The sequence below is a fragment of the Hyla sarda genome, chromosome 2 (assembly GCF_029499605.1).
Source record: "Hyla sarda isolate aHylSar1 chromosome 2, aHylSar1.hap1, whole genome shotgun sequence".
NCBI lineage: Eukaryota > Metazoa > Chordata > Amphibia > Anura > Hylidae > Hyla > Hyla sarda.
In genome coordinates this window covers 120,575,182-120,599,600 of record NC_079190.1, presented here as the reverse complement: position 1 = coordinate 120,599,600, position 24,419 = coordinate 120,575,182, and the positions used below count along the sequence as shown (strand labels likewise).

General features: G+C 40.5%; 1 protein-coding gene across 2 annotated transcripts in view; it reads left to right on the top strand.

The window, feature by feature from the left end:
• The window catches only part of GPALPP1 (GPALPP motifs containing 1), a 33,484-nt gene extending 9,399 nt beyond the window's left edge, over nt 1–24,085 (top strand). Inside the window, exons 3-9 of one of the 2 annotated variants that reach the window (XR_008888487.1) lie at nt 1,204–1,302; nt 2,560–2,656; nt 14,107–14,244; nt 14,768–14,932; nt 21,404–21,502; nt 22,325–22,943; nt 23,054–24,085. Coding sequence is in view for 1 of the 2 variants with exons in the window: in XM_056555424.1 (XP_056411399.1) it covers nt 1,204–1,302; nt 2,560–2,656; nt 14,107–14,244; nt 14,768–14,932; nt 21,404–21,502; nt 22,325–22,543 (817 nt within the window). In the remaining variant the exon portion in view is untranslated. Of the gene's footprint in view, nt 1–1,203; nt 1,303–2,559; nt 2,657–14,106; nt 14,245–14,767; nt 14,933–21,403; nt 21,503–22,324 lie in introns of both variants that reach the window. The other variant, XM_056555424.1, reaches the window with a different exon arrangement.
• Nucleotides 24,086–24,419: the final 334 nt, after the last annotated feature.

Below are 24,419 nucleotides of genomic sequence, written 5' to 3'. Positions count from 1 at the left end.
TTAAAAAAAAAAAAAAAAAAAACTTTTATACCATGTGACTTATAGAATAACACAATGTTGAGCTTACAGCATTCAGTCATCATAGTTCTGATAGACTACAGTGGTCCCTCAAGTTACAATATTAATTTGGTTCCAGGACAACCATTGTATGTTGAAACCATTGTATGTTGATACCATAACTCTATGGAAACCTGGTAATTGGTTCTGAAGCCACCAAAATGTCATCCAAAAATAGGAAAAAGTGAGAATTAAACAAAAAATAAGTAGATAACTAATAGAGATAAAGCAAATCCTTACATATAAAAGTAAGAAAGATCTGCTGGGAGCTGTAAATCACTGTCTATGTCAGTATTTCCCAAAGAGGGTGCCTCCAGCTGTTGCAAAAGTACAACTCCCAGCATGCCCGGACAGCCTTGGGCTGTCCGGGCATGCTGGGAGTTGTAGTTTTGCAACAGCTGGAGGCACCCTCTTTGGGAAACGCTGGTCTATGTAGAGGACAGAAGCTTCTTCAGGGTCCTGTACAGAACACGCAATGTCCTTTTAAAAAAAAAAAAAAAAGAGCCGCCCTCACCTGATGCCCAAAGGAGCAGCTAACCCTGGCACAGGTAAAGAGTACGGAACATGTAATACCTCCCTGTACTGTAGGGGGGCGCTACCAGACACCAGTCAGTGCATGCACTTTAGGACTACAGGGGTTTTACCAGTGAAATATCCATTCTGATTGGTCGGTTCTTCCAGCCATTGACACGTTTCGCAGATTCCATAGCATTGTATGTTGAGTCTGGTTTCAAGTTACAATGGTCCAGAAAAGACCATTGTATGTTGAGGCCATCCTAAGTTGTGGGATCACTGTACAGGCTTCTATAATCCACTGCCAGCAGGAAAAGCACCGCAACAGTAAAATGAAATCCTTTCCACACAAAGAGAATAAACTTTTAAAACTTAGTATAAATATTTATGCTTTTTAATAAAGATGTGACTTGATTACTAGCACTTGCTTCTGTTGCACACATAATCTAAAAGTACTGTTTTAAGAAAGTGATAGCAGCCAATTGGATTCCAGTGTTTTTTATTTTTTATTTTATTTTTTTGGTCAGGAGGTGGTGAGGGAAGGTTTCTCATGTATATTAATCTCTGTAAGGTTAAAAAAAATTAATAAAATTATTATTTTTAATTGATTGAGACTGAATCTTATATTTGCAGAAAAATAGATAATCTACCAGGTGATGATGATGATGATGACGAATTTTTTGGACCCGCCCTTCCACCAGGCTTTAAAAAACCATCAGATTCACCTGAAAGGTATGCCCTCTGTTATTTAATTTTTTTGCCACGTTAACCATAATCATAATTGACTGCACCAAAAATCTAAAAATCTGGATTATTTTGTGTAATTAAAACTGGTTTACAGGAATTACACCACAATTCAGAAACATGTTCAATAAAGTAGCCTAAGTTGCCTTGAAGTGAGTATGAATGTGGTTTCATTTCACCAAAAAAATAAGTAATTGCACCATAAAACTAAGCCATCTAAAAATGGTGGAAACTTATTTTCGGCAGTCTAAATATGTGTTGGCTTTATAAACAGCCTTTTTTATGTAAATAATATATTTCCAGGACTTCTGTTTCAGTTTCTATTATCTTTCTTAATACTGAAACAGTCACCATGCAGTGAGAACTGACACTAAGCTGAATATACAGGCTTATAGTGGGGTGACCCTCTTTCAAATAATTTATAACTCCGCCAAATCTGTGCAGCCGTTGTGAAGTTGTTCAACAAACTGTATATAAATTAAAGGATAAGTATCACAAACAAAAACTTATCCCCTATACGAAGGATCGAGGTCGCTCTGCCCTTTCCATAAATCTCTATAGGAGAGCCAAAAATTGCCGAACAGCCCTCCAATATGGAGGGGGCGTTGCGACTTGCGCTTCGGGCTGGGGTCATGATGCGCTCCTGTGCTAGAGAACCGGGGGACCAAACAGGAGATCGCAGGGGGGGGGGGGGGTCCCAGCGTTCAGAATAGGAATATTGTGACATGTGAATATTGATAATGAGGCGAGCGGAACAACCCCATGGCTTGTTTATCTTGATTAACATATATACACTTTGTTAAATAACTCTATAAAACATTCAGTTTTTCAGATATTAGGATGGCGTTGACTCCAGAAGTAACAGTAGGTATGTAGAGTTAGAGGGAGCTCCATTTAGATGCAGTGTCAACCTGTACTCTGCATAATGCATATTAGGAGGTTTATGTCCAAAAAGACAAACAGCAGGGTGTAAGGGACAGCGGGTGTCAGTGACCTTTGCCATTACAGCTACCACTTGGCAAGTCACCCGTTCAATACAAAAAAAAAAAAAGTTATGACTCTTAGAAAGCGAGGAGAACAAAACAAAAATAAAATAAAATTGAAATTGTTCTTAATGGGTTAATATCACTCCTTTGAAAACATTATGCACTATGAAATATTTTTTATTTGAGTAAATTATATTTTCCAGTGTTCTTTTTGTTATAAACAGAGATGTTTCATTTTTTTTTTTTTTTTTTTTTAAAGGCCAGTTATAGGTCCAGCCTTGCCACCTGGCTTTAAAAGGCAGAGTTCAGATAGTGAGGATGGATCTGACGAAAGGGGATCTCCAGATAAGTACAAGGTAATTGGCTGCACTGACATGTTACATATAGCTTTACTGTCGTGTCCTGGCTGAAATGCAGTAATGGATATCAAAGTTTTATTTTTACATTAATCGCATTGCTTTTATTAAAAAATAAAAAATTTTGGCACACCTTCCCTGTAAATGTTACTAGAACCACAATTTTGGCAAAAAATATTCTCATTGCTGTAAGAATTGAAATGTGCATGTGATGGGTGTCTATTTTCAAGTAATTTAACTAAGCGGATAATTTACACGTACACCTTCAGTGGCTGTTTAACACTTAGAAAGCCTACATTTTATTATGGGTCTGAGGAGTGGCTGTCCTTAGAAAAACTTTCGACATGTTGTCTTTAAACACAGACTGTACAAAAAGTATATGGCATAAAATAAGGGCTGGGCGGTATGACCAAATGTGTGTATCACGGTATTTTTTAAACTTTTGGCGGTTCCACGGTATATAACGGTATTTCCTAGCCCCCAATATTAATTATCAGCCCACATCCCCATCGGGGTAAATACTCACATATCACCCGCAAGCGCTTCCCTCCTCGTTCTGGTTGTTGTGGCCGCCAGTGCTGACACTCTATACTGTGTGGTATCCCTATGCCCGGGCTGCAAAAGGTAAACAAAATAAACTTTAACGCACCTACGTCGGCCTTACGCTGGGGACTGGAACGTCGGAGAGCTGTCAGCCTATCACCGGCCGCAGCGATGTTCCGCCTCGGCCGGTGATAGGCCGAACCCACTGTCATGTAAGAAGCCGGCTTCTTACATGACAGTGCGCTCAGCCTATCACCGGCCGAGGCGGAACATCGCTGCGGCCGGTGATAAGCTGACTGCTCTTCGATGTTCCCGTCCCCAGGAAACAAGTGAGGCCAGTACCGGACCAACGGGAGGTGAGTTAAAGTTTTATTTTGTTTACTTTTTGCAGCCCGGGCATAAGGATAGCGCACAGTATTGAGCAATGGTCTCCAACCTGCGGACCTACAGATATTGCAAAACTAAAACTCCCAGCATGCCCGGACAGCCGTTGGCTGTCCCAGCATGCTGGGAGTTGTAGTTTTGCAACATATGGAGGTCCGCAGGTTGGAGACCACTGGTATAGAGTGTCAGCGCCGGTGGCCACAACAAACGGGACAAGGAGGGCAGCGCATGCGGGTGACATGTGAGAATTTACCCCGATGGGGACAGCGCTGGGCTAATAATTAATTGGGGGGCAAAACAGAGCTCGCAGGTCACATAGGATTAGTTCCCGATGTGGGGACAGCGCAGCGCTGGGCTGATTCATTCATTCCCGAGGGGGAGGGGCCAAACCGGTATTGAGGTATGGGTTAAAATTCATATCGTGCAGCACAAAAATGTTGGTATTCGGTATGAACCGGTATACCGTCCAGCCCTACATAAAATTATAGACAGCTATGTTGTTAAAAAATATATAGAGAGAGATATATAATATAATAACGACACACCCAAAGATCAGGTGTATATACTAGTCATAGTGCAAAATAATGCTAATTATACACACAGCTCTTAATTAGAAGCATTGGAGACAATCCTCCAAGTGAGTAAATAAAAACAACGGCAAATAGGAATACACAGAATAAATCCTACGCACAGTAACATAGGAAAACAAATGAAACGAGAAAAGCTAAAAGTGCAGCATGTACCAAGCAGACAAGACCATACCGACACCCACATGTGCTTCGCTTGACGCTATGTTAGTGTTGCATTATTTAATTTATGTTTTATAGACTTAAGATCTTAATTTTTTATATTGGAAAAACCTGCATTTGTCTTTTTTTCCCTTTTTAATTTTCAGTGCAAATAGAGAGAGAAATGTTAATTGACCTGTCAATGGATCTTAGAGCACTGTTCTGCATCACTTCCCATCTGTTCGTTTAAAAGGCAAGAGGGATCTGGGAACCGACAATGTTCCTGATCCAAAACTAAATGGCAATACATTTAAAGGGAACTTAACACATTGATAATGCAGCCCACTCTGAAATATTGTTATAGAGCAGAAGGAAGAAAGTAGATTAATATATAGTTTTGCCAAAGAGAAAAAGATAGCGCTTTACCACTGCTTTGCCAATAAAATCAATAGCTTTATTTATATTTCCATAAAACATGATTACCATTATACATAATACACAGGATTATGTCTTACAGTACAACAGTCCAATACTTAAAGGGCATGAAGGGAGAGGGATGTCAGTCACTGAACCACTCTATGTTCTCCTGTTATCACATTAAATCATAATACCACAGGGTAAGTATACTATATGGTTGCTATTTTTACATATAATAACATATGCTGGGAGGGGAATAATAAATCACTACTATAGAGACCCAAATCCCTGTACTGTATTCAACCTATTCTCATACATATCTGGCACCAAACAAGGCAGTCCGCTTACCCATCACTAATGTGGTTCGTTCCAACACCTCCCCCAACCTCAATGCACATTTCGCAGTCTTTCTCAAGAGGTCATGGGGGGGTGTCATAACGAACCACATTAGTGATGGGTAAGTGGACTGCCTTTTTTGGTGACAGATATGTATGAGAATAGGTTGAATACAGTACAGGGATTTGGGTCTCCATAGTAGAGTGATTTTATTATTCCCCTCCCAGCATATGTTATTATATGGGGGGAAAAAAGTAGAGATTAGTCACGAACTTCTCGGCTCGGCAGTTGATGACTTATCCTGCATAAATTAGTTCAGCTTTCAGGTGCACCGGTGGGCTGGAAAAGGTGGATACAGTCCTAGGAAAGAGTCTCCTAGGAATGTATCCACCTTTTCCAGCCCACCAGAGCACAGGAAAGCTGAACTAATTTATGCAGGATAAAGTCAACTGCCGAGCAGAGAACTTCGCTCATCTCTTAAAAGAAAAAATAGCAACCATATAGTATACTTAACCTGTGGTATTATGATTTAATGTGATAACAGGAGAACATAAAGTGCATGAAGGGAGAGGGGTGTTGGTCACTGAACCACTCTAAGTATTGGACTGTTGTACTGTAAGACCTAATCCTGTGTATTGTGTGTAATGGTAATCATGTTTTATGGAAGTATAAATAAAACTATTGATTTTATTGGTAAAACAGTGGTAAAGCTCTTTCTTTTTCTCTTTGGTATACATACAGTCATGGCCATAAATGTTGACAACCCTGAATTTTTTCAGGCATTGAAGTATTTCTCACAGAAAAGGATTGCAGTAACACATGTTTTGCTATACACATGTTTATTCCCTTTGTGTGTATTGGAACTAAACAAAAAAGTAGGAAGAAAAGCAAATTGGACATAATGTCACACCAAACTCCAAAAATGGGCTGGACAAAATTATTGGCACCCTTTCAAAATTGTGGAAAAATAAGATTGTTTCAAACATGTGATGTTCCTTTAAACTCACCTGGGGCAAGTAACAGGTGTGGGCAATATAAAAATCACACCTGAAAGCAGATAAAAAGGAGAAAGGTTCACTTAGTCTTTGCATTGTGTGTCTGTGTGTGCCATACTACGCATGGACAAAAGAAAAAAGAACAGAACTGTCTGAGGACTTGAGAACCAAAATTGTGGAAAACATTTCAACAATCTCAAGGCTACAAGTCCATCTCCAGAGATCTAGATTTGCCTTTGTCCACAGTGCACAACTTTATCAGGAAGTTTGCATCCCATGGCACTGTAGTTAATCTCCCTGGGCATGGACGGAAGAGAAAAATTGATGAAAGGTGTCAATGCAGGATAGTCCGGATGATGGAAAAGCAGCCCCAAACAAGTTCCAAAGATATTCAAGCTGTCCAGCAGGCTCAGGGGGCACCAGTGTAAGTGCGAACTGTCAACATTTAAGTGAAATGAAATTAAATGAAACACTGACAGGAGACCCAGGAGGACCCCACTGCTGACACAGATACATAAAAAAGCAAGACTACATTTTGCCAAAATGAACTTGAGTAAGCCAATATCCTTCTGGGAAAACGTCTTGTGGACAGATGAGACCAAGATAGAGCTTTCTGGTTTACCAAAAACAGAATGAGGCCTACAAAGAAAAGAACACAGTACCTACAGTGAAATATGGTGGAGGTTAAATGATGTTTTGGGGCTGTTTTGCTGCCTCTGGCACTGGGTGCCTTGAATGTGTGGAAGGCATCATGAAATCTGAGGATTACCAACGGATTTTGGGTCTCGCTGTACAGCCCAGTGTCAGAAAGCTGGGTTTGTGGCCTAGATCTTGGGTCTTCCAGCAGGACAATGACCCCAAACATACCTCAAAAAGCACCCAGAAATGTATGGCAACAAAGCGCTGGAGAGTTCTGAAGTGGCCAGCAATGAGTCCAGATCTAAATCCCATTAAACACCTGTGGAGAGTTCTTAAAATTGCTGTCGGGAAAAGGCGCCTTCCAATAAGAGTGACCTGGAGCAGTTTGAAAAGGAAGAGTAGTCCATCATTCCGGCTGAGAGGTGTAAGAAGCTTATTGATGGTTATAGGAAGCGACTAATTTCAGTTCTTTTTTCCAAAGGGTGTGCAACCAAATATTTAAGGGGTTATCCAGGAAAAAACTTTTTATTTTATATCTCTCAACTGGCTCCATAAAGTTAAACAGATTTGTAAATTACTTCTATTAAAAAAATCTATATCCTTTCAGTACTTTTTAGCTGCTGAAGTGGAGTTGTTCTTTTCTGTCTAAGTTCTCTCTGATGACACGTGTCTCGGGAACTGTCCAAAGTAGAAGCAAATCCCCATAGCAAACCTCTTCTACTCTGTGCAGTTCCTGAGACAAGCAGAGATGTCAGCAGAGAGCACTATGGCCAGACAGAAAAGAACAAGTCAACTTCAGCAGCTGATAATTATTGGAATTATTAAGATTTTTTAATAGTAATATACAGATCTGTTTAACTTTCTGGAGCAAGTTGATATAAAAAAAAGTTTTTTCCTGGAATACCCTTTAAAGGGTGCCAATAATTTTGTCCAGCCCATTTTTGGAGTTTGGTGTGGAGTTTTTTTCCCTCTTTTTTTTTTGTTTAGTTCAAATACACAGTCATTTGTCATTTTTATCTAACCCTTTCCTGAACAGGGTAAAAAAATGTAAATACCGAAACAACTTCTCTTAACTATATGCACTATGGTGGAGATTTATTAAAACTTGTGCAGAGAAAAAAATCGACCTGTCGCCCATAGGAACCAAATTGCTTCTTGAATTTTTCTGAGGCCTTGTTAAAAATGAAGAAAGCAATCTTATTGGTTCAACAAATACAAGCGGGATCCAGCTCTGTAGATGCAATAGAAAATTGGCATTATTTTAAACCAGCACACATAGACAAGACGTAGATGACGCATTTCAAGCGCAGGTGCGCTGGAACTGCTTTCGTTCTTTGAATCTGGTTGTTATGGGCAACTGGTCAACTTTTACTCTCCACAGGTTTTGATATATATCTCCCCATATATACTTCTGGCATCATGACCTCCAAATAAAGTAAAACTATTATAGAGCTCTCAGTTTACAAGCATAATTCCTCCTCTGTAACTTACCTATAGGCTACATCAGTCCTACTGAGAATAACATTTTAAGTCATTTAAATTATGTACAATGACAGCTGAGCTATGATATGTCAACTCTACTTCTGCAGAAAAGCAACTGCTTAAAAATAACGGGTCCAGCAGTAAAGACAAAAATAATAATGTGTGAAAAACTCCCAAAAATATATAGCACAAACAAATCTTATCCAATTCACATTGGGAATAAGAATGGGGAGCATATTAAAACTTAGCCTTTAATTGACTCTTATAATAAAATCAAACAAAAACACCAAGTGAAAAATGTATATCAGAAAAAATTGATTCTGATAAAAGCCGAATGTGTAATTATATATTCCAGGGAAGGCTGATAATCAAAGCCTCCCAAGAAAACAACCATATGATCACCAGAGGACTGATAGTGACGATCTATCTAGCAATCATCTGCTCGAATTGCACCAAGACATATCATAAGAAAATATTTATACATTAAGGTACCCTACATGTTTGTCGCAATAATGCAACATCCTCAGGGGTCACCAACTGCAGGTGTGTGCTGCATCTCACTTGTGTGCCAAATATTGAGACCATTATTCTGATATACCTATGGATGGTTATCCCTGGAGTCTCACGGCCACAAAATATATCCTTTGCATGGGTTAATTATTAAAAAGGGCATACTCTACATCATCGGTTGCCATCCCTCAAGGATTTGTGTACTCTTTCCATGATCTTGCACTAAGTAATGTGAAATATTGACTAGGGACTGTTATCTATAATGGTGCTTCATACAGCCTAGTCTCTTTTTGGGTGACCGCTGAGGATGTTGCATTATTGAGACAGAAACGTGTAGGGTACCTTTAATGTATAAATATTTTCTTATGATATGTCTTGGTGCAATTCGAGCAGATGACTACTAGATAGAGTGTCACCCTGATAGCAACTATCAGTCCTCTGGTGATCATATGGTTATTTTCTTGGGGGCTTTGATAATCAGCCTTCCCTGGAATATATAATTACATATTCGGCTTTAATCATTATACAAGTCAAATAAAGGCTAAGTTTTAACATTCTCCCCATTCTTATTCCCAATGTGGATTGGATAAGATTTGTTTCTACTTTTGCAGAACTCTTCTCGTAGTGGTCCTCCCATTATTATTAACTATTTAACACATACACTTCTGACTTTTAAAGGAGTTATCCAGTATAGAAAACATTTCTTTCTTTTTTTTTTTTTCCAAAGACAGCACCACACCTGTCTTTAGGTTGTGTTTAGTATTACAACTTGGCTCCTTTCACTTCAGTCTACTAGAAACATAGTGAAAAAGTATGTGGTCCTTCATAAGACACCTGATAACACTATTATCATCCAGCATAAATCAAATACAAGAAAGGAGATTAGTGCTCCGGATGTGCCATAAAACATAACTTTTCCTAGAAATTGATTAAAATCTTACGTGATATAGTGATTGTAACGCCCACTAGCGGTAATGAAAAGCCATTAAGGCGCTGGCCAGGCTTGGCAGGGCCCAGTCACCCTAGCCGTGCCAATCAGATAAAAGGTTGCAAGTATATCAAAAATACCACCAACGCGTTTCTACCACCAGTATTGGTGGCGTCATCAGGGAGGTACAACGAAAATACAGCCTAACAGCCATTTACCGAGACCTTTGCTGCCATCGAATAGTTCCGATATTGTATGAACTGTTCCTTACTACAGACTGTGGTGCCGGTGTCAGCTCTTTATATATTGCCACAACGAAAATACAGCTTTAGAATAGTTAATGCGCAGAACAGTAGCCAGTAGGACCTGCAAGTCAAATGCCCCAACAACAAACACATATATCTATATAGGTACGGACGTGTTGCATAGGCCCTGTTGGAAAGATGTACATAGAAACATGGAATGTGTCGGCAGAGAAGAACCATTTGGCCCATCTAGTCCGCCCAATAATCTGAATCCTATCAATAGTCCCTGGCCCTATCTTATATGAAGGATAGCCTTATGCTTATCCTACGCACCCCCCACCGCACCACACGCCGCCCCCACCGCACGCCGCCCCCATTGCCTCCCCTATCCCCTGTTTTATAATTACCTGTTCCCGGGGTCTGGGGCCCGCGCTACTTCTGGCTCGTGGTGCGTCCGGCATTACGCTGTGCGCTGCGCAACGCAGTGACGTCCTCAACGTGACGTCACCGTCAGTGCGCACAGCTCAGGACGGGAGCCAGAAGTAACGGGGACCCCGGGAACAGGTAATTATAAAACCGGGGATAGGGGAGGCAATGGGGCAGCGCCGGTGTGCTGTGCGGGGGTATGGGGGGATGGCTGGGGGGCAGCGGTGGTGGGGGCGGTATGCGGTGCGGGGGTAGGAGGGATGGCTGGAGGCAGCAGCGGTGGTTGGGAGGACCCCCGGACAGGCAGGGAGAGAAGTGGGTGGCGGCGGTGGTCTCTGATTTAGCCAAAGCCGCTTCAGTTCATTGATTTAAAGAGCCCGCTTTAAATCAATGATCTGCAGCGGCTTCTTGGGGGGGGGGGGGGGCATGGAGCAGAATAACAACAAAAGTTACAGCACGGCATGACAGGTAGATATAAACTAAGGGGATAAAGGCAATAGGGTTGACTGCATGATATCAATCTGAAACAGCATGTTGTATACTAATCGCCGCTCTATAAACAGGATTTACTGGGCATAGGTGCAAGTAATATCAAGGAGGTAATTTACTTACACACTGTATACAGTATAGGCGTTAGAGGGGAAACTTTTTATAGCTACAGGCTATATGAGCCCCAAAACTACCAAAGTGGGGGTAGAAAAAACATTCCTGTTATGCTTGGAAGTTAGGAGCTCATTCTGTGGTCTGCCTCTCTAAGAGCTTCAGACGGGAAGCGCGCAATATAACACAGCTCTTCCGTGAAAGGGGCTACCCTAGGTACATACTAAACTAAGCTCTTAGAGAGGCCGCTGACAGACCACAGAATGAGCTCCTAACTCCCAAGCATAATAGAAATGTCTCAGATACCTTACCACCAGCCAGAATAATTTGTACTTTGGAAAATTTTTCGGTCCCTATACGGAATGTAATTAACAGACACTGGGATATACTTAAGATCGACCCTGACTTGCAGGATATTATTGGTAACGCACCACAAATTACCTATAGACGAGGTTGCAGTCTTGGCGACATGCTGGTCCAAAGTCACTTAAGACAATCCGATCCCACCACCCAGTCCTGGCTAGGCTGACTGGCACCCATTAAGGGATGCCATAAGTGTGGTCATTGTAGGGCATGCCAGTATGTCACCAAGACTTATATGCTACCCCATCAAACTGAACCTATCCGTATTGAACATTTTATTAACTGCTCCACCAAAGCAGATATATATATTTAGCAGTCTGCACATGCCCACTCCTGTATGTGGGGAAAAACGAGTAGGGAATTTAAGAGGAGCATATTGGTGATATCAGGAACTCCCGGGATACTCCTGTTGCCAACCACTTGAAAAATGTGCATGGGGGAGTTCTCACCAATATCTTTTTCACAGGCATTGACAGATGCTATATGTCTGGGAGAAGGGGGGGGGGGGCCTTAACAGATTACTCCTACAAAAAGAATGTCGGTGGATCTATAGACTCAATACAGTGGCCCCCTTGGGCCTTAATGAGCAACTGCACTTTGGGTGCTTCTTATATGAGGCGGGATGCACAATAGCTGGTCACCCAGATGACCAAGTTAGGTACATAGAGGCGGCTTTAGTCAGCCGGAAGGATCTAATGGTCATATTTTTATTAGGGTCTATTAGGACTCGTGCAGGAGGTTCCAGCTCGGGACCGCCCTTTTTAGAGCGGCCACTCCGCCTAGGCATCAGGGCCCATACTTAGGGTTTCCTAGGGTGAGTTTAGTACCCCTTAGAGCCATGCATAATACCCCTCCACCTCTTTTACTAGTCCCCTTCCCTATAGGGTGTCAGCTATGTGTGCTCCCTGCCCTTTGGCCCAATGGGGCTCCTTATCATGGATTACAGCACTTATTTTTCATATAAAAAAAAATGTTGTCTTTCATGTCACTCTTGAGCCATGATACATTGTGCTTTATGTCACATTTGAAATTTTAATAAAATAAAAAAAAAAATTTTCTACCCCCACTTTGGTAGTTTTGGGGCTCATTCCATCTTGGTCTGTAGCTATAAAAAGTTTCCCCTCTAACGCCTATACTGTATACCGTGTGAGTAAATTGCTTACTTGGTATTACTTGCACCTATGCCCAGTAAATCCTGTTTATATAGTGGTGATTAGTATATAACATACTGTTTCAGATTGATAACATGATGCCGTCAACCCTATTGCCTGTATGCCCTTAGTTTATATCTACCTGTCATGCCGTGCTGTCATTTTTGTTGTTATTCCGCTCCATGCCGCCAGTACTATCTTGCGCAGGCTTACGCATAGGCTATCGCACATGTCCCCCACTGATGTGTCTGGCGGGTGGGGCCAGGCACGCTTTATCTCGCAGCCTGGAGCGGATGTGACGTCAGACTCCACTTCCTTGCCAGATCCCGCGAATGAGCCGGCAACCTCCGGCTCCCTGCATGCTGCAGGTTACCTCCCGGTTCTCTTTTGTGAATCTACAAAACCGTGAGTGTTTATAGAACTGTCACCAGACAGCTCTATATTGATTTTCCTTTCACGGGACAACATTGTGAATGGAATTTTCTTTATCTTTCAGGTGGATTTTTATACAGGTGGCACCTGAATCAGGACACAGCAGCCACTGGGATGTGTTTTTCTTCCCTACAGTACTCTATCATGCAATATATGTCCATTCTCACCTAAATTACATTAGTATGGTTTTGGGGCTTTTTTTTGCAGGTTCTATTGGCTATGACATGTGGCACCTGACTTTAGATACAGTAACCATTGTGGAATGTGCATCGTCTTTCCCACAGGGCCGATGCAACACATGTCCTTAACTATATAGATATATATTTTTTTTTTTTGTTGGGGCATTTGACTTGCAGGTCCTACTGGCTACTGTTTTGCATGTTAACTATTCTAAAGCTGTATTTTCATTGTACCTCCCTGATGACGCCACCAATACTGGTGGTAGAAACGAGTTGGTGGTACTTTTGATATACTTGCAACCTGTTATCTGATTGGCACGGCTAGGTTGGCTGGGCCCTGCCAAGCCTGGCCAGTGCCTTAATGGCTTTTCATTACCGCTAGTGAGCGTTACAATCACTATATCACATATGTAAGATTTTAATCAATTTCTAGTAAACATTACGTTTCATGGCACTTCCAAGCACTAATCTCCTTTCTTGTATTTCCTTTCACGTCAGTGTAAACTGCACTACCGCAAACAACCTGAGTATAGGAATGGTGCTGTTTATTCATTAAATAAGCTCTTTTTTTCTAATCCTGGACAACCCCTTTAGTCTCTGAAGTAAAGAGAATCTATAACCAACTTACTAAATTATAGTGACGAGTGCCCTATTGAGACTGGGGGGCCTCTGCTTCCACCAAGAGTATATGCCAGCTATAAGGACTTTCTGCTCTATATTCTTTATATTATGTATAACTAGGATCTTTTAAGATGTCAGTGACTTTCCTCAGTGAGCTTTGTCCAGATGAAGCAAAGAACAGATTGTTCAAGATGTGTCATCTGCATTTATTGAGGGTATAAGCCTGGGGATGTAAGTCGCAAGACCCTGGAATTTACTTTCAGTAGGAGCTGGAGCCTTGTAATAAAACACGTACTGCTAGTGACACTTCAGTGCTTGTTGTTCTGCATGCTGTCAGCACTTCAGGAAGTAACATATGGCAGTTGCTAGATCTATTAGACATCACCATGTAGTCCTAGATGCCAGTTTAAATGTAAACAATTGCTCAATATGGAAGGTCATTTCAATATTCTTGTGGTTAATTCTTTTTAGGCAGCTGATGATGATGATGATAGTGATGATGAAGAAATCATTGGTCCAGTACCTGCCAAAGGGCCTGTCCAGTCCAGTGTCGCTGAGGATTTTGAACGGCGTGCCTTGAAAATGAAACAGAAACTTACCTCAAATGATGTGAGGGTTAAGAGTACTGATACTAAATAACCATTCTATTTTGTTACTCTAGATCTTTCTACTTTGCTGGTAATTTTGGAAGTTTTTGGTATGTATTTTGTAGTGCCGTTAATCTTTTAGGGCGCTGTACGTATAAAATACAGGGGGTATAAAGACATAGCATGCAAAAACAATTAAAAATAATAGTTTGACTTATGAAGTGACTGGTATAAAATAAGGGTCCTAGCCACACAGGTTTACAATCTATGATTATAGCTGACCATAAACATTATATATGTGTTGGCCAAATATGCTGATTTTAATGGGACCTGCTAGATAATGTAATGTGTGGGGATCTGGGAAAGATGTGGTGCTGTTAAAATTGCTCATGGTTCATCAAAAACAACTGCCAATGTTTGCAAAGTTAATACATTTTAAGATTGTTCCCTTATATGCTTTTCTTTGGGATAGTATTAGATGTGTTTTAGTTACATTTTAGCTTACCCAAAATATATGTAGGTTAAATCTGTATCTTGTATTAAAGGATGAGCTCAAGAATCCAACAAGAGAGTCTTGGATGACTGAACTTCCTCCAGAGATGACTACATTTGGGCTGGGACCAAGAACATTCAAGCGAAAGACTAATGAAAAATCCGGGGATAGGTCAGGTTGGACTGAAACTCCTGCTGACAGGGAGAGAAAAGCAATAGTAAGTATATAAATGTTTAAATGGGCACTGTCAGATACAAAAAACTTATATGTTGTACATCTTGGCAAAACATTAACCTTTGTTATATACTTCATAAGAACATTTTATTTCCTTTTCATAGAAATCATGGCTTCATGAAGCACAGGCATGGACAAAGTCCAGTAAGTGAGGGTGGGCAGGCACTCCTCTGTCCTCTCTCCTGTCTGATAGGACAGGAGAGAGCACCGAGGAATACTTTCAGACAGGAGAGAGAACAGAGGAGTACTATCAGACAGGAGAGAACAGAGGAGTACTATCAGACAGGAGAGAGCACAGAGGAGTACTATCAGACAGGAGAGAGCACAGAGGAGTGCTATCAGACAGGAGAGAGCACAGAGGAGTGCTATCAGACAGGAGAGAGCACAGAGGAGTACTATCAGACAGGAGAGAGCACAGAGGAGTACTATCAGACAGGAGAGAGCACAGAGGAGTGCTATCAGACAGGAGAGGGCACAGAGGAGTGCTATCAGACAGGAGAGAGCACAGAGGAGTACTATCAGACAGGAGAGAGCACAGAGGAGTGCTATCAGACAGGAGAGGGCACAGAGGAGTGCTATCAGACAGGAGAGAGCACAGAGGAGTACTATCAGACAGGAGAGGGCACAGAGGAGTGCTAGCCCACCCTCGCTGATTTTTATAAAAAGGAAATAAAAATGTTCTTATGAAATATATTAGAAAGGTTAATGTTTTCCCAAGATGTACAACATATAAAAAGTTTTGGAATCTGACCGTTCTTATTCAAGAAAGGACTTTTTTATGTATTTTTTGTACGAAGAAAGTAGAACTGACATTTGTAAAGGAAGGTTTTGTAATAGGTGATTTTGTAGTAATTGATGCCTGTCATTACATTTCTATGCATTGGCTTTGTTCGCCACTTCTTATATTGCTATTCTGCCAGGTTTCCATCGCTCTTTGAGGACCAACAAAGTTCAGCCTTGTCCAGTGCTTTTCGTTTGTTTTTGGAGGGGGGGGGGGTAGGAAAACGATTGGCTTATAAGTCATTAGGATATATTAAAAACCAATCTTTACCTACCATTGTTCCTGAAAAAACAAAAGCCAGTATAAACAGAGCTTGGTTTATACTTTCACACTATTGTGGGGGGCAGCAATATTGCCAAGCTCCTTATATATGTACTTTACAACAAGCCCAATTGATATGGGCACAATAGACTGAAGAGGGTCCAATTTACATCTGTGATAGAATTATCTTGGCGTGCTCTGTAACCTGTGCAGAGTTCCTTGGGCTAACCTGTGGCCATCACCTATTAATAACATAAAGAATTGGGTAGCTCTAAAACCAAAATAATGACTTATAGGTGCCAGGCGAATACTAACGTGGAGGTTGTGTATTCCGTACAACCTAAACAATAATATAGGTAGGTATATACACAATCATGTGTATATAGAATACGTATTCCTCAAGGCTGGACTTGATTATAGTATATTTTATAAAAGCTTGTATATAAAAAAAAAATATTTAAAGAAGTGTGTGTGTGTGTGTGTGTGTGTGTATAATACACATTTCTTTAAATATTCATTTTTTTATATACAAGCTTTTATAAAATATACTATAATCAAGTCCAGCCTTGAGGAACACGTATTCTATATACACATGATTGTGTATATACCTACCTATATTATTAATAACATAGTTCATAAGGTTGAAAAAAGACCAGAGTCCATCAAGTTCAACCTATATCCCTAATGAGTCCCTACTGAGTTGATCCAGAGGAAGGCAAAAAAAAGAATAAATCCCTGGATGAACGTTCTGTTCCTATAAATCTAGTACACATAACCAGAGATGTTATTACTCTCCAAAAATGCATCCAGACCCCTTTTTAAATTCTTTTACAGAGTTCACCATGAACAGCTCCTCAGGCAGAGAATTCTACAGTCTCACTGCTCGTACAGTAAAGAACCCCCGTCTGTGCTGGTGTAGAAACTTTTTCCTCAAGACATAGAGGATGCCCCCTTGTTATAGATACAGTCCTGGGTATAAATAGATCATGGGAGAGATCTCTGTACTGTCCCCTGATATATTTAAACATAGTTATTAGGTCTCCCCTAAGCCTTCTTTTTTCTAAACTAAATAACCCTAATTCTGATAATCTTTCTGGGTACTGTAGTCCTCCCATTCCCAGTATTACCCTGTTTGCCCGTCTTTGAACCCTCTCCAGATCCACTATATCTTTCTTGTACACTGGTGCCCAGTACTGTACACAGTATTCTATGTGTGGTCTGACTAGCGATTTGTACAGCGGTAGAATTATTTCCTTGTCATGGGCATCTATGCCCCTATTGATGCACCCCATGATTTTATTTGCCTTGGCAGAAGCTACCAGACACTGGTCACTAAAGCTAAATTTACTATTAACTATGACTCCTAAGTCCTTTTTCATGTCAGTCGTCCCAAGTGTGCTCCCATTTAATATATACCATATTTTTCGCTCCATAAGACGCACTTTTTCTCCCCCAAAGGTGGGAAGGAAATGTCTGCAGGGGTCCTGCTGGCCACAAGGGTGGTCTTATGGAGCGAATGTGTGTTTGTGCTGAAGTGCATGGGAAGGCTGCATGGGAGGGTTGTGGGGGCAAAGGCTGCTGACTCTTACCTGCTCCTGGGTCTGAAACGCGAAGTGCTCCGCTGCCCCGTTCCTTTATTCGCGCCGCTGCCGCTGTCCCGTTCTCCTGTCCGCATAATGGAGTCCTGCTGGCCACAAGGGGGTCCTAAATATTTTAGTACCCGTTTGGTTCAGAATATTTTTTATTCTTGTTCTCCTCCTCTAAAACCTAGGTGCGTCTTATGGAGCGAAAAATTAGGTAATCTCAGTCCGGGTTTTTCTTCCTCATGTGCATTACCTTACATTTATCAGTGTTGAACCTCATATGCCACTTCCCAGCCCATACCTCCAACCTATCCAGATCCATTTCTAACAGTTCACTGTCCTCTAATGTGTTTACTGCTTTTCAGAGTTTAGTATCATCTGCAAAGATTGCTACTTCAGTATTCAACCCCTCTACAAGGTCATTCATAAATATATTAAATAGAATAGGACCCAAGATGGACCCCTGGGGTACCCCACTAGTAACAGTCACCCAATCAGAATAAGTACCATTAATAACCACCCTCTGTTTCCTATCACTGAGCAAGTTACTCACCCACTTGCACACATTTTCCCCCAGCCCAATCCTTCTCATTTTATGCACCAATCTTTTATGTGGCACCGTATCAAATATTTTGGGAAAAATCCAGATATACGACATCCAGCAATTCCCCCTGGTCCAGTCTGGAGCTCCCCTCCTCATAAAAACTGATCAGGTTAGTTTGACAGGACCGATTGCTCATAAAGCCATGCTGATATGGAATCATACATTTATTTTTATCAAGATACTCCAAAATAGCATCTCTTAGTTTAACCTCTGTTGTATGTAAATTGTTTGAGGATTTTCTAACAGGTCTATAATTCCTGGGGTCACCTTTTGACCCCTTTTTAAATATTCCCTTTCACTATAGAGTCCTTGAATATTAAAAATTACTTAATTTCTTTAGAACACGGGGGTGAATGCCATCTGGACCTGGTAATTTGTCTATTTTGTTCTTTGTAGGTGGCACTGTACTTCTTCCTGGGTTAGACAGGTGACCTGTACTGGGGAGTTTACCTTATCTCTCTGTATTTCACCTGCCATTTCATTTTCCTCGGTGAACATAGTGGAGAAGAATTTGTTTAATATATTTTCTTTTTCCTGCTCCCCGTTTATAATTTCATCCTCATCATTTTTTAAAGGGCCAACACTTTCATTTTTAACCTTTTTGCTATTTATATAGTTAAATAACATTTTGGGGTTCGTTTTGCAATGAGTCTTTCTATCTCCATTTTGGTGGCTTTTATCTGTTTTTTACATCATTTACATTTTTCTCTATAGCTTTTTAATGCTTCTTCACTGCCGTCCTGTTTTAGTAGTTTAAATGCTTTATTTTTGTCACTTATTGCCTCCTTAACATTATGATTCATCCATATTGGTTTTCTTTTATTCCTGACCTTCTTATTCCCATAAGGTGTGTGTGTGTGTGTGTGTGTGTGTGTGTGTGTGTATGTATGTGTATATATATATATATATATATATATATATATATATATATATATATATATAATATATATACCTCTTACATTGAGAATTAAAAATATTCCTAAAAGTCTCCCATTTATAGTCAGTATTCTTGTTTTTGAGGACATTATCCCATTTTATATTGTTAAAGGCTTCTTTGAGTTGATCCAACTTTGCATTCCTAAAGTTCATTGTTTTTGTGGCACCTAGATAGATTCCCTTATTGAAGAACAAGTTATAATGTATTCTATTAGGATCACTATTCCCTAGGTGTCCTACTACCTGCACATTAGTTACTCTGTCAGGTCTGTTGGTTAATATTAAGTCGAGTAGGGCGCCCCCTCTGGTCGGGCTCTGCACCCTTTGGGACAGATAATTGTCTTTAGATATAGTCAGAAACCTGTTTCCTTTATGAGATTCACAAGTCTGTCTCCCAGTTTATATCAGGATAGTTAAAGTCCCCCATTATTATCACCTCATTCTGATTTGCTGCCTTGTTTTTTTTGCCTCTTCCATTATGTTTGGTGGCTTATAGCAAACCCCTATCAGAATTTTTTTTGTATATATATTTTTTTTTATCTCCATATATTTCTACCCATAATGACAGTTTTAGACAGTTCTCCATCCATAAAATTAGTTACATGCTTGCTTTATAAAGTGTTATCAGAATAGTTTGGGGCAGAACCAATTGATAATAACGTGTTCGCATAGATTCATAGCTTTGATAAGGTGGTGATTTATCATATAGTGTCTGTACCTGTGTGTGTGAAGGTGGTCTCGCAATTCTTCTGGGATTTTCATCCCCAGTATTTATTTTTAACAGCATACAAAATTACTCAGGTCTTGGGTTTTCCCAGTTTGCAGTGTGTCGAGACATGACATCACCAGTAAGATGTTCAAAGGGAGTCTGTCCTGCTTCAGTGAGTGGAGCAATTGCTGGGTGGGAGAGAGATAATTTTGCCACAGCTGTAGGCACCTTGGTTAGAAAACACTGGTCTTTTGAATGGAATGCAGCTAATTTGGGTTTCAATGGGTGGTGTGGCGGATGTGTGGGAGGGAGGAAAGTGAACAAACTCCAACAGAAAATGCCCTGTTCCCAAAAAGATCTAAACCTACCTAGCCTGGTTTTATGTACTAAATTGGGTAAACCAACACCCTTTATTCAGTCTGTAATAATAAACATCATTATTAGTTCTGCTTCATTTTCTTAGATATGACATTCCTCCAATGGCCTTTGCTTTGCACTTTAAAATAAATGCAGAGGTCTTAACAAAGACTCCCACACTGAATATGCAAAGCTTGGAGTTTATTGGTTATTGAATTGCAGATTAATTTAATTAAGAACATATTGACAATGTAAATTATTGTAAATATACATCAGTATTATGTTTCTAAATAAAGGTATAAAACTTTGTAATATACATATTATCAGGTGCCTTTTCCTTTCAGTAAGCTGTAGTTTTAATTTCACTGTTATGTTCAGAATCCTCCTCATTCCCCATAATTTGCATTCAGAGTAACAGAGTAGTAGACCAAAGAAGCTGCCCTTCCTCTCTAGTCTACCTATTTTGCAAGCATGGATATGAAAATATGTCTACACATAGCATTTGGCTGTATTAAATTTAATGTACATTAAATGCCTTGGATTTTGTTAGTTTTTTTTGTTTTTAATGAACACTGTCATTTGAACAAACTTTACATAAATTAATAGTACAAGTGAATATAAGAAACTTTGTAATAGTTTATTAGACACAATTGCTTCTTTCTCCTGTTATCAAACTTTTCCCCTCCCCCCAACTGACCCATCCTTCTGCTGCTCAAATCATCTTCTCTAAAATCAGCTAAGCTTTATCTTGTTTCTACAAGACAAGCAATACAATTCTATATAGAGAGCTCCACTCGCCAGCTCTAGGAGAACTGTAAATTATAAGGCCTGCAAAGCAGACATCTACTAAAAATACCATATTCAAGTTATAAAATAGAACTAATGTTGATTCTCATATACACACGCAGGGCAGCTAATTCTGAAGTCACCTGAAATGAGAGGTATGCTTTAAATTTAGGTGTATAAAGTTTAGTGATACCTAAACCGGTATACATACTACAGAGCAACATTATTTGGGGGCTATAGGGGGAGAGGAGGTCCATTGGTTGGTTTCATCCACTTTTCTAATAAGTAGAAAGGACCCATGCATGACTCGCCTGTCCAGAAGTACTACATTGTTGTCTCTCAAAATTTTGTGTAGCAAATATACTAAAAAGAACATACAATTTATCTTCTTTACAGTGTCACCTTGTTAACCATAAACCTGCATTTATGTTTTTAAGGAGAAACAAGAGGGCAAGGTTTCCAGCAGTAAAGGTGAAGAAATTCCACAAGTTTCTGAAAGAGATAAGAGATTGGCGGAGCAGGTGTCCATCCACAATGTAAGTAACTGTCTTATATACAGCAGCTCATCACACCACCTTTACAGGTGGCATTGCCCAAAATTATCCGAAGTTACTGTAAAGATTTTACCTTGTTTCCCTATGCAAGGCTTCCAGTAAATACTAGTGATTATAATATGTAGTGATATATACTGTCCAATATAATTCTTTCATACAGTCCCTAAACTGTATTTATTTTTAATAAATTTTTAATTAAGAAGAAAGATACACACCTGGTAATATATACCATATTACCTTTTTTGGGCGTTTTTTACCCACCCAGCATAGGGAGGGATAATAGCTGCCCTGCTCCCCATCTTATGGGGGGCTCCATTTCACCTGTACTCTGTGATTTGTGATTCAAACAGCGCTTGCTGTGTAGACCAGAAGTAACTTTCCCTATGTAATTCAGAGACCCTTAGTCCTCTAAGGAAAGTGATTTCCGGTCTAACCACAAACCCTAAAGCGAGCAGTAACACGGGAGCAGCAAGGACCAGTAGTGGCAGTATTTTGTGGAAACGGAGCAAGATGGGAAGCAGGGAAGCCATTTACCCTCACCAGGCTTATTCTGGGAAAGGAATAAACTGTTGATTGGTGTGTTGCTTTAAAGGGTTTGCCCACTTCTTTCCTATTCTCAAGCATTTTTATGGTGAGGTTACTTACTTATATATTCTTGCTGCACATGGAGGAACATCTGATCATACACGTTGCTCGGCCACCTCCATAGCAATATACTGCACACATGAAACGAGTGCAGGAAGAAAGTGGCAGACTCCTTTTTAAAAGTAGATATTTCATTATGCTTTTTTTTCTTTTCTTCAGGATTCAAAAAGATCAGAATCTCTCATAGATCTTCACCGCAAAAAACTTAAAAGGAAAGCAGAGGTAGATAAAGATAAACCTAAGGAAAGAAGACCATTTGACCGAGAACAAGATTTACAGGTTAATCGCTTTGATGATGCTCAGAAGAAAGCTTTGCTGCGGAAATCCAAAGAGTTGAATACTAAATTCTCACATGGAAACAGCAGTATGTTCCTATGAAGATATCCAGCCATATAACCCTATATATGTTGGCTTTATTATCTACTGACCCCATTTCCTACACCCACAGACTGCCCATTGGATGTCTTGCTTCTCCCATTTTATCTGCTAGTTGTGCAGTAAACATTAATATAATTTATCAGGTGATGATTGCTTTTGCTGTAAATAATGTATGAGCTTTTAACTCATTTACATGCATGAGTAGTCTTCACCGATTCCTGGACATTGGGAATAGGTTCCACAATGTTTCCCCTTTGTTGTAATTTCCAACTTCAGACTAAAGGAAAATTAAACTACAGTAGTCCCTCAACATACGATGGTAATCAGTTCCAAATGGACCATCGTTTGTTGAAACGATGGTATGTTGAGGGATCCGTGCAATGTAAAGTATAGGACAGTGGTCTACAACCTGCGGACCTCCAGATGTTGCAAAACTACAACACCCAGCATGCCCGGACAGCCAACGGCTGTCCGGGCATGCTGGGAGTTGTAGTTTTGCAACATCTGGAGGTCCGCAGGTTAAATATCACTGGTATTGGAGGTTATACTCGCGTGTCCCCGCCGCTCCGGCACCGTCACCGCTGCCCTAAATGTCTCCTTCCATCACTGTCACCGTGTCCCCGGGGTGTCCCTGATGCTCCGGCAAGGCCTCTGCTTCCCCGGCATCCTCGCTCTCCATCGCCACCATCAGGTTGCTACGCACGCCGCTCCTATTGGATGACGGGACGGCGTGCGCAGTGACGTGATGACGACGATGGAGAGCGCCGACAATGCAGGGGATCCTGAAGAGGACGTGCTGGAGCCCTGAGGGCAGGTAAGTGATCGTCATCGGACCACATGGGGCACCGTAAACGGCTATCCGGTGGCAGCTGAAGCAGTCTGTGCTGCCGGATAGCCGTTTATGCGATGGCCCCGACATACAAAAGCATCGTCCGTTGATGCTGCCTTCAACATGCAATGGCCTCTGAGAGACCATCGTATGTTCAAATGATCGTATGTCGGGGCCATCTTAGGTCGGGGTCGTCACTGTATTGACAAATTTACACCTATTGAAAATATGACACCAGTAGATGTTTCTGCTATGTATGCTCAATTCAGCAGGGTCCCTGGGTAAGAAGATTGAACTAACCAGGTGATTTATGTTTTGACCACAAGCCCTGTCCAAGGCTTTAAAGGTCCCTAGTGTGGGCTATGTCTGTGAGATGGTGGATAACAGAGCTCTACTATCAGTCTTCCACATTTAGGGGGAGATTAATCAAAACCTGTCCAGAGGAAAAGTTGCTGAGTTGCCCATAGCAACTAATTAGATTGGTTCTTTCATTTTTGAAAAGTTCTCTTAAAAATGAAAGAAGCGATCTGATTGGTTGCTATGGGCAACTTGGCAACTTTTCCTGTGGACAGGTTTTGATAAATCTCCCTCTAGTTTATTTCCACAAACTTGCAGTACCAAGTGGTAACAAGCCTGTAGTACAGGAGTATTAGCGATGACTTCTTTATAATGCCAATTGGCGTCATCATAATAAATAGATTGCACAATTTTTACCAGGTGTTTTGTAGCATTGCTTTCTAATGCGTGTGTACATTCATGATTTTGTTTTAAGTTATTGTTATACCATAATTATGAAGTTGGACTTTTATTAGGAGTTTTATTTACACAATGTGATATTAAAATTTATAAAATTCAGGTAAATAGTTGTGTAATGAATACATTTTATAGAATTTTTTTTTTTTTTTTTATAAACACAAATGTGTGTGTGTGTGTGTGTGAAGATGTCACAACCCATTGATTTACCTTTTGCGACCTTATGTCAAGGCAGTGACAGGTGAATTTTTACACAAATGTACCCATTACATAGGAACCAATGTAATATCTGTC